The 10,818-nt window shown below is 33.7% G+C and overlaps 1 protein-coding gene and 1 pseudogene across 1 annotated transcript; both read left to right on the top strand.

The window, feature by feature from the left end:
• The first annotated feature begins 2,888 nt into the window (after positions 1-2,888).
• LOC120136249 (aquaporin NIP2-2-like) lies at positions 2,889-5,209 on the top strand. Its single transcript, XM_039152344.1, is given in 6 exon segments — positions 2,889-3,011; positions 3,093-3,177; positions 3,180-3,316; positions 4,061-4,255; positions 4,829-4,890; positions 4,969-5,209. Coding segments are annotated over 6 exon segments (795 nt in total). The 5' UTR covers positions 2,889-2,915; the 3' UTR covers positions 5,189-5,209.
• A 1,873-nt stretch (positions 5,210-7,082) lies between these two features.
• Positions 7,083-8,349, top strand: LOC120135902 (annotated as a pseudogene).
• The last annotated feature ends 2,469 nt before the right edge of the window (positions 8,350-10,818 follow it).

Here is a 10,818-nt window from a genome sequence, read left to right as displayed (position 1 = left end):
AAAACAACAGTTCTTATATATATATATACAAGAACAAAAACAAAGAATTAAATGTAATTTGAAGGTTTGCGGGGAGGACCACAAATTGAAGGCTGGTGGTCCGTTCAGCCGCCGGGAATGTCACATTCACTATCAGTGGAGCATACAAAACACAAGTGTTGGTATACAATTCAACATTTCACGTTCAGTTAATAACGATGATACGTAACCCACAACTCCTCTTTTTTCCTACCACCAAAAATATTATTTCAATTAATATTATTTAAACGATTTCATGATCACTTGTATTATTTAAAAATTCAATTAATTCAGTAAAATTAAATAAGAACTTGGAGAAACATTTTCAGCCTCAAAAGTGAATGTGATGTATTAGATTTATCACATCACCCCTATATTAGCCCATAAGACATGTGGTCCAGCAATACTGAAAATGACAAATAAATATTTATTTTCTCTTCTTTTTCAATCTCTTCATTGCTCGTATTCGAAATAAAAATATTACGGCACCTTTAAATCAGAAAGACTCCGGAAATACGAACTTGGGAGGAGAGCTTCAAGGGCATTTTGCATAAACTTTATCAAAATTTTAAGCAACACGAGACAATTAATAAATAAAATAAAATTTAGAAGTTAGGTGGTACAATTAAAAGTTTATAAAATTTGACGGCCAGAATAAAAAAAAGACCGAGTTGAGTGACAAAAAACGTAGCTTACCCATAATAGTCTAGCGTGAGAGTGGTGGATAACAATACAAAAAGTTTAAAATTTGATTCAATTAGCACGGTTTCATTATGACACAATTAAAACAAAATTAATTTCTCTATTATGAGAAAATTTTATTTAAAGTATAAAATACATAAATATTAATTAATTGATATGTAAATATGTTAAGTACTCAACCTTTTATGTTAAAATAACTTTATGGTATTAATATGGGGGTTTTATTCATTAACGATTGAAGTTAAATGACATGATTTTATCAAATTAATTAATAATCTATTTAAAAATTAAAGCTAAATTCAATAGTTTATAATATAAAATACCTTTATATTACAAAAAGACAAACGAACTAACTTCAATAAACTTGAACAATCAAACAAAAGGCTAACACCACAGGATGAATGACGGTTGGAGCAGGAGGAAGGGACTGATCCCGAAGCACCTTGGAGCCTTAGTTTGGAAGAGATATCATGTATAGGGATGGTGAATTCACCCGGATTTGATGAATTTTAATTAGACTTGATCTGGTTAGATTGGTTTTCTATTTTAAAAGTTTAACTTCAAATTTAGTATGATCGAATTTTTTTAATAGTAGAGTTGAATAAAATTTAGTGTTTAGGGTGAAAAATTTTGATCCGATCCGATTCGATTTGATATAATATTATAATTATCTTTTATATTTTTAAGACTAGTTGTAATAATATCCTTTTTATTTTTTAATTAAATCCTTATTTCACCTAATAAAAATGAATTATATATATATATATATATAATCGTATATGAATTTTGACCTAATTTTTTTTATTGAATTTTAAGTTGGTTGCAACCCTCCTAAATGTCATTTCGCGTTGGGTGCAGATGGAAAGGTCTAACTTTTGGGTCAGATTTTAATGGGCCAAAAACCCAACCTGTTTTATAGCGCATTCGGTTTATGAAAAAAGAAGAAGAAGAAGACACACAACACGTGGATTATTTTTAATTGCCATGTAACACTTTTGTTAAGGGATTAACGAAAATTAACGGTTGAAAGATTAAAATCGAATAGACCGATAAGATAAAGATCGATCATTTTTTTTGAACCGATGACCAAAGTCAGTTAGACCTAAAACATAAGAGACAATTCCTATAGTTTACCCTATATTTTAAAATTAATATTTTGAGAAAATTATACTATTAGTCCTTGAATTTAAAGGTCACTTGTATTTTGTTCATCAAACATTTAAAACATGTATTAGAGTCATTGAACTTTTAATTCACTTTCACTATAATCATTGTAGTTAGCGACAACTGATGTAGTGTGTCTACAAATTATTTTCCAAAATAATTTAATATCATATATTAAAATGATACCGCATGCCATCATCATATTGGTGAAAAATTAGAAAATATGTGCATGACTTTAAAAATAATTAACCCTGAATCCTTAATAAATAAAAACATTACACTAATCACTAAATCAAACTAGAAACTTATTGTATTATTAATAAACATAATACTTAGACTAAATTGTTATTATTGAAATTAATTTTATTTGTTTTATAAAATATATTAATCATATATAACATAAATTCTAAAATAATATAAGAACATATTTTTAATATTAATTATGACATTAAATAAAATATATTAGTTTTAAAAAACATCATTTATTATTAATTTGAAACCAAATTATAAGAACAACAAGTTAGACATGGACTAAATTAAGATTGATTGAGGAAACTGAAATCGTAAATATCTTCATAATTAACGCATAGCTGGAAGGCAAGAACAATAAAATCTCAGTAGTGGAAAGTAGGCATTGTATGCCGACTGTCTGTAAAATGATTTAATTATGATATATAATTGATTATTATTTAGATATTCGTAATCTCTTTTATGTTCCATAAACGATTTATATGTCCATGTGTCTCTATTGGAAAATCAGATGGTTATACCGAGTCAAGATTTTGAGATTTTATTTTATTTATTTATGTATCAAATAATTATCTGATTATTTATATAAAAGTTGGTATTTAAATAGTAATTCAGATAAAATAATGTATTTATAAATTTAATTAATCAGAATGGATTGGGAGGTGGAGTGGTAGGCCAAAACCATTACAAAAGAGCATTGAGAAATTAAGTTGGTGTTCCTTTTAGGCTTGAAGTTGTCTTTCAATTTCTGAGTTGCTTTTCTTATTGTGAGTTCTTCAATAATGGCTATAACTGAGGATTCCCCAATGGATCAAAACCCCACATCCCAAAGACAGGCATCGTTTCTACGACACTACCCTCCTGATTTCCCAAGAAAGGTATAACCACAGGCTTCAGTATGTTCTTGTCCTATAAAAAAAAGACATTATATGTATCATATGTATGTTGTTGTACAACAGGTGTTTGCAGAGATCATAGCAACCTACTTGCTGGTTTTCGTGACGTGTGGATCTGCTGCCATTAGTTCCGTCGACGAACGCAAAATCTCAGGCTCGGAGCTTCCGTTGCCGGCGGGCTTATCGTGACGGGAATGATCTACGCAGTTGGTCATGTTTCTGGTGCACACATGAACCCGGCTGTTACCATTGCATTTGCTGCTGTCAGACATTTTCCCTGGAAACAGGTTCCCTTTTTCTTTTTAGTTCCTCACAATCACCATGTTTCTTGCTTAGGAAACTATGAGTCTATGATCATAAAAAAATAATATTCACTTTTTTGTTGATTGATCGTTTCAGAGTATATTTCGACGAAGGTGGTTTGGTTTTCATCGACGGAGAATTAGATTGATATGGGTGAAATTTTATTTGAAGGATAAACTTTTAAAATTTTAGAGGAAGAATTTAAAAATTTCTAGGGAATAAATTGAAGGGTGATTGTCTTGATCGCTCTTCGGTTCATTCCTATACGGGGACATGGGCACATGGCTAGTAGTGCTGTAGGGTCGAGCTCAGGGGTTCATAATTTTGGACCATTTGATGAACCATTGAAGTTGGTAGTTACGAGGGTCAACTCAACCCACAATTAGTACATACGTGATATGTAACTGCTGGAATAATCATGGCCAAATAATATATATAATCAAAACATTTATTTTCATGGTATGGGGAATTTAATATCCAACTAACAACGTCATTGTTATATACCAATATAGAAAATATGGAATTATTTGAATTTATATTAATTGTTTTATTTAAAGAAAATTAGAAAATAGTGGTGGGAACTGAACTTATCTGTTTGAGTTGTATAAAGTGGGGAACATGCATGAAGGGACAAATATTGTATTTGAGATTAATAATTGTGAAGACAGTATGCAATAATTAATGGTTAAATTATGTTCAAATTGCATAAAATTAATTAAGCCCTGCAGGTCCCAGTTTATGGTGCAGCTCAACTAACAGGAGCCATTTCTGCATCATTCACACTTCGTGTATTATTACATCCAATAAAACATGTTGGCACCACATCACCATCTGGTTCAGATTTGCAAGCTCTGATCATGGAAATAGTTGTCACCTTCTCAATGATGTTTATCACTTCAGCTGTGGCCACTGATTCTAAAGCTGTAAGATTATCATTTTTCCGTTCAAAATTGTGAATAAAATTGAAATTTTCTCTTTTTTTTATATGTATAATATTAAAAGTCATCCTTAATGTTACATAGAATAATCACTTTGAACTCTATTTTTTAAGCACTCCAACATTTTATTTTGAGATAAAATGCTCAATAGTTTGATGAAAATCTTTAATTGATTAATGGTTATTGTATGACGTGACAATTCATATCTTTCCAAAATGATGGCATGTCATACATTAAGTCATCACTTATATATATGTGACATGTGCTACATCATCAGTTATGTACACATGATTTTTGTCACATTATCACATCAACATGTGATACATATCACGTCATCACTTTGGACACATAAGATTTATTACGTTAACGAAAAACGTTGATCACCAATCTACTAACGATTTTCATCTAACTAAAGGCATTTTATGCTAAAATAAAATATTAAAGTCAAAGTGCCGATGAAAAATAAAAATTAAAATGATTTTTTTTTATCAAACGTCAGAGATATTCTTTTAGATTATACCTTTTATATAAATAATGTATATGTTCCCACAATGACAGATAGGGGAGCTAGCAGGCATAGCAGTGGGTTCAGCTGTCTGCATAACTTCAATCTTAGCCGGGTAATATCAAGCTTCTTGTTGATTAGTCTTCATAAAAATTATACGTACTAACGAGTTGTGTAGGGAAATGGAATCCAGACCAGTATCGGGAGGATCGATGAACCCGGCGAGGACGATCGGACCAGCGTTAGCCAGTGATCAGTACAAGGGAATATGGATATACATGGTTGGACCAGTGACGGGGACGTTGATGGGGGCGTGGTGTTACAATCTGATTCGTATGACGGACAATGCAATCTCTCCACGTTCCTTCTCCTTCAAACTTCGTCGGATGGAGGAGCAAGATGGAGAGGTTTAAGGACTTAATTTGTTATGTATACTGAATGCGTTGCCGTCTCTACTTCATATTTATATATTGTTCAGCCTTGTACCTTTTCTTCAACACTTTGCTCGTGGCGTTACAATTCTATAACTGTTGAAATTTACATGGAGGAGTGTGGTGTTCAATGGAAACTATTTAGGCTATTAGTCCTTGTACTTTATATAAGTTTATAGATTTAGTTCTTGTTTTTCAGGGACAAAACTATTTAAGCTCTGAGAAGCCCTCACCACCCTAAATTTTTGGGTATAATTTATTTATAAATCCTTAATAAATTTTAATTAATTAACGTAAGTTTAGCAACTCGAATATAATAAATTTTTGGGTTTAATTTTCAAGTCAACGTCAATTTTAAAATCAATGAAATTAAATTTTAATCTACTCATTTATATTTATTTGGTCCTGGTAAATTTTAAAATTAAATAAATTAAATTTTGTTGATGGCAACAAGACTTTTTTTATGGTTCATTTTTTTTTATTTGAATGGAGATTTGTAGTCGATGGCAGAACGACTATTGATCACTATTTGAATAAAGAAGAGAATGAGTCATCACGAGGAGAAAGAAAAAGAAAAAAAGATTCGGAAGGGTCAACGGTGTTAATGATTGGTTGATCCCTCTTTTTCGCCTTGATTGAAGATATTTATAGTGGACTTTAATTCACGTGCCACCCATAGGGTCATCGTGACTATCTAATAGATAAATTTTAGATTTTGTTCTGGCATATTACATAAGTCTATCAGAAGTCAATTTATGAGTTGTAGTTGACTAGAAATCTATGTTTGGAAAATATAAACTAGTTGAAAATTTTGGTTGATGAAAAGGTTTTTAGAAATCATCTCTAAAGATATAATGAATTTCGACCCTTACTTTAAGGTTTAAATGTTTTTTAAATTCGGTCTTTACAAGATATTGTATGTAAGGATGACCAAGGGAGTGTTGTGGAGTGCGGTTGCACTCCCTACAAATTTTAAATTTTATTATATTTTGTAAGTTTTTCTTATATTTTCCATTGATTATCCAGTTTTACATCCCTAAAATTTTATAATTTCGTATCTCTTAAAATTTTTAAGTTCGTACCTTATAACATAAATTCCCGTATACGGATTAGTTAATGGAGCTCAAGGAAGCCCATCTTTTGTTTGTGCGCCGGCACATTCGGTGATACTGGTGGCACTGATGAAATGAAAAAGTGTAGTGTATTTGTGGGGAAAACAAAGAATGTAGTAAATGGTGGCTATTCTCTACACACTAATTTTATAACCATACAGAAGCATTATTTAAACTCAAAAAAGGGTCTTGAATCCCACAGGTAATATATCTAAATAAACGAATTAGTCGCTGGCCAACCTTCAAAAGTTGGCACATAGCAGCTTAGTGCCTTAGATAAATCAGGTTTACACCATATTTTAATTGGTGTTAACTGGGATTGAACTTGTAGTTACTGTTCAGTCGTAAATCCTAGGGCCTTAACCAAGTCCAAAACAAAAATGACAATAACAAAAGACGAGAATGATTAGAAGGAAACAGGAATGAATACGAGTACGGCCCGGCTGGTGTTCCTTTTTTCATTTGCAACACTAATCCCAACCCTTTGGGGAAGTTTTATTGCTGAATAGGATGAATTCTGGAAGCAACGCGAGCAAGAAGCATTGAACAACACCCTCGCTGCTTATGATCCCAACCCAGAAAACGTCACCATAAAACTCAATCGACATGTCAACCTGTAAATCTTATTCATACACTTCTAATATAAATATATGTGTGTGTGTTATAATTGATCGTGTTTGATAGAAAACTTGGTTCAGGGCACTTAAAAATTCCAGAAACCAAATCTGGGATTTGGATGGTGACGGTGATAGCGTAATAACACCATGACCAGGAGGAGCTTGGGGGGCAAACACAAGAAGTACACGGGTCCATGAGTGGCGACCAACCCCATCGACAAATGCTGGCGGTGTAGGGAAGACGGGGCCGACAACCGTAAGAAGCTTGCGAATTGCGTGGTTGGTTTTGGCCACAAAACCGGAGGAAAAGACGGGGATTTGTACGTGGTGAACGAGAATTCCGATGATGACATGTTAAACCCTAAGTATGGAACTTTACGTTGGGTCGTGATTCAGAAAGAGCCGTTCTGGATCATTTTCGCTCACTACATGCACATCAAGTTGTCGCATGAGCTGATTATCCAAAGCAAGAAGACAATCGACTGTTGCAGAGCCAACGTCCATATCGGATATGGAGCCGGCATGACACTTCAATTCGTGCAAAATGTCATCATCCATGGCATCCATGTACATCACGTTCTTCCGAGTCAGAGTACCGTGATAAGGGACTCGGTGGATCATTATGGTCTGCGGAAAAAGGCGACGGAGATGGCATTAACATATTCGGATCGACAAACATTTGGCTCGATCACCTTTCGATGTCGGAATGTCAAGATGAACTCATTGATGCAGTTCAAGGCTCCACCGCCATCACAATCTCAAACTGTCATTTTACCATAACGATGTAAATATATGCGCTCAGCACTCTACATGTTTTCATTATAAATATATTATATAATCAACGATATTCGATTCTTTGTTAAGGTGATTTTATTGGGTGCAAGTGATAGTTACGAAAGAGATAAGTTGATGCAAGTCACTGTAACGTTTAACCATTTCGGTAAGGAACTGATACAAAGAATGCCAAGATGTAGATGGGGTTTCTTCCATGTTGTTAACAACGATTACACGCATTGGAAAATGTATGCCATTGGCGGGAGCAAGCATCCCACCATCATCAGTCAGGGCAACAGATTCGTTGCTCCAGACTATTTTAAAGCAAAAGAGGTGAACCGAATTGCAATACGATAATTATCTTATAATTCAAGTTTAATTACTAATCCATACAAATGTTGTGTACGTGCAGGTAACAAACAGGAATTATGCGTCGGAATCGAAATGGTGCAAATGGATATGGAGATCAGAAGGAGAATTGTTGTTGAACGGAGCCCGTTTCCGGACATCGGGGTCGCTCAAATCACCCCATTACGACTTCACGAAGATGGAGATGATAAGTGCGAAGCCAACAACATTTGTCGGAAGGCTCACTCGTTTTGCCGGAGCTCTTGATTGCAAAAAGGGACTCGAGTGTTGACAATGGAGTGTACACATCTTCTTCGTTTTCTTTCTTTTTTTAAAATATGCAAAGATAAGATGATTATGAGGATTAGGAGATGATGACTACTTCCCGCAGGGTATTCGTTGCAGGTGTATTTGAAACTTATTTTATAAATTAAAGTAAATTAAAATTTTAAAGCGTTCAAGATTACTGTATAAATCTCTTTTCGTGCAGTTCATTCATTTAAAGTGCAGATGAAAATGATGCAAAAATGTAAAAAAATAAAATTCATTCAAAAACAATGTTCCTTTCAAGCATTGGCGTTTATGATCGTAGGGCTATAGAGATTCTAATGGGAAAAAGCTTCTGTGTATTCAAGACACGGTGGTTATCGTCCTGTTTGCTTATGCTCTGTTTTTGCCTCTGCTTAATACCTTCAATTGCCTTGTTTCTTTTCCGCACCTTGTTTGCTTCCTAATTATGTTTAAATTTAAAAAAATGAAAATATAGGAGTTAACATTCAATTTCTTTCGATCCACAATTGATTACTTCACCAAATGAAAGCAAAAGTATATAAACATAATCACACCAAAACTATATTAGTAAGTTCCATCCTTGAAACAATGTAAAGCTAAGGAGACGTTTGTTCAACTGGGAATTGGGGGTCTATTGCCGATAGATGTTGGAAGCTTGTATGGGCTGGTTTGGCTCCCCCTAAGGTAGAATGCTTCTTGTGGAGAGCTGTTCAAAGTCGAATTCCTGTCCAAAATGAACTATCAAAGCGTGGGATAGATGTTGGGGATGAACTAATGTGTGTACTATGTTCTAAAGAGTCGGAAACAGTCGAACATTTGTTTTGCTTCTATGAAGTCTCGTGGAGAGTTTGGCAAGCGTGGTGTAATTATTGGAATATGAACGTAGTGGTTCCAGGTTCATTGAAGTCATTTCTTTTGGTTGTTGGATCTCTCCTTAATTGGAGAGGTTCTAGAAAAATTCTAAAATTTTCTGGAAAAATTTAGAATTTTCTAAAACATTTTGGAGAACTTAGAGAAGTGTATAACTCTCTAGAAGCTTGTGGAAGAGTGTGTAATTTCCTAGAATATTCTGAAGATGTGTGAAACCTTATGGAAGAGTTGGAAGAATATGGAAGGGAGCAGAAGAGTATAGAGTTTCTTAGAGTGTATGGAGCATTTTAGATAATTAATCTTCACCATTGGATGTAAGTAATCACCACCATTCATTGTGGATGTAGAGTAGTATAAATAGGGGTGAGAGACTTCCATCCAAGAAATCCAAAAATACTAAGAGAGTTAGAGAGCCTCTTTGAGAGAGAAGAGAGATAGCTTGGGAAGTCTTTATCCTCAAGCTTGAGTGAGCCACTAAGTGTGAGTCAAATTTTGTGAACACATCCTTGTAATCCTACTATTCTTTTGTATAATGAAAAAATCTCCAAATTGGAGAATTATCTCTTTACTCTTCTTAATCTCTAAGTACTTATATTAACTTCACGAAGCGGTAAAGACCATGATTCCCAACATTGGCTTGGGATAATTTTGTCTATAAAGACTTTCGTTAAAGCCTTTGTGGCACTTAAATTTTGTGGTATAGTGTGTACTATTTGGCTTTGTCGGAACAAGATCATCTTCAAGGGGAGGCATTTCGAAGTTGATCGGCTAATTGAACTCTTTCTACTCAAGATTGGCTTTTGAAGTAAAAGCAGGTGGCCTTAATCTTTTTCATCGATTAACGAGTTTTTTTTTGTGTCTGACAGCCTCGACTATCAAGAGTACAAAAGAGCGCAAGCCCATTGCTGGATCTTGGGTTCCTCCTTTAAAAGAGTACTTAAAGTTTAATGTAGATGTCACAGTTAAAAGAAGTTTCAGAAAAAGCAAGTATCAGAGACATTTTACGCGATCTTAATGACATTATACTCATTCGTTTCTCAAAATCCATTGGATATTTGGACCTCACTAGAGCTAAACTTGCAGCTATCCTGGAAGCAAGCAAGGTATTTAGATCATCTAGATGATCGAATTATTAAAAGCTGATCACTGAATTCGACAATCTGTAATCTCTAAGCTGGATTGAAAATCCTAGTATTGCCCTATCTAGCTTTGCCAAAATTGTGTCTAATTGTACTGCTTATTGTAGTCATTTTTCATGGAAAGTGTGTTCGTTATTAGAGAAAGAAATTGCGATGCTAACTCTTTAGCTCAAGTTAGTATTGGAAGACACATTCTCATGCTTTGGTTTTCATCGATTAGGTAATCCTTTTACTATTTTTGAAAGAATTTTTTGATAAAGCTACTTTGTATTAGTGTTTTACACTATGGAGAATTTTTTAGCATTAGATGTTGGGATACTTTAAGATAAGTTTAGGAGTGTTACATGGAAACGATATATGTTTTAATGAGTTAGGGCTTAAAGTTCTGTTGATGTGTTAAGTGCAGATTTATTAGATCATTGTGTAAATATTGATATATTATTTTTGGTGGATAATCTGTA

Source organism: Hibiscus syriacus, unplaced genomic scaffold, assembly GCF_006381635.1.
Source record: "Hibiscus syriacus cultivar Baekdansim isolate YM2019G1 unplaced genomic scaffold, ASM638163v2 tig00110621_pilon, whole genome shotgun sequence".
NCBI classification, from domain to species: Eukaryota; Viridiplantae; Streptophyta; class Magnoliopsida; order Malvales; family Malvaceae; genus Hibiscus; species Hibiscus syriacus.
Note: the sequence above shows the minus strand (reverse complement) of the source record. Positions and strands in the feature narration are given on the sequence as shown.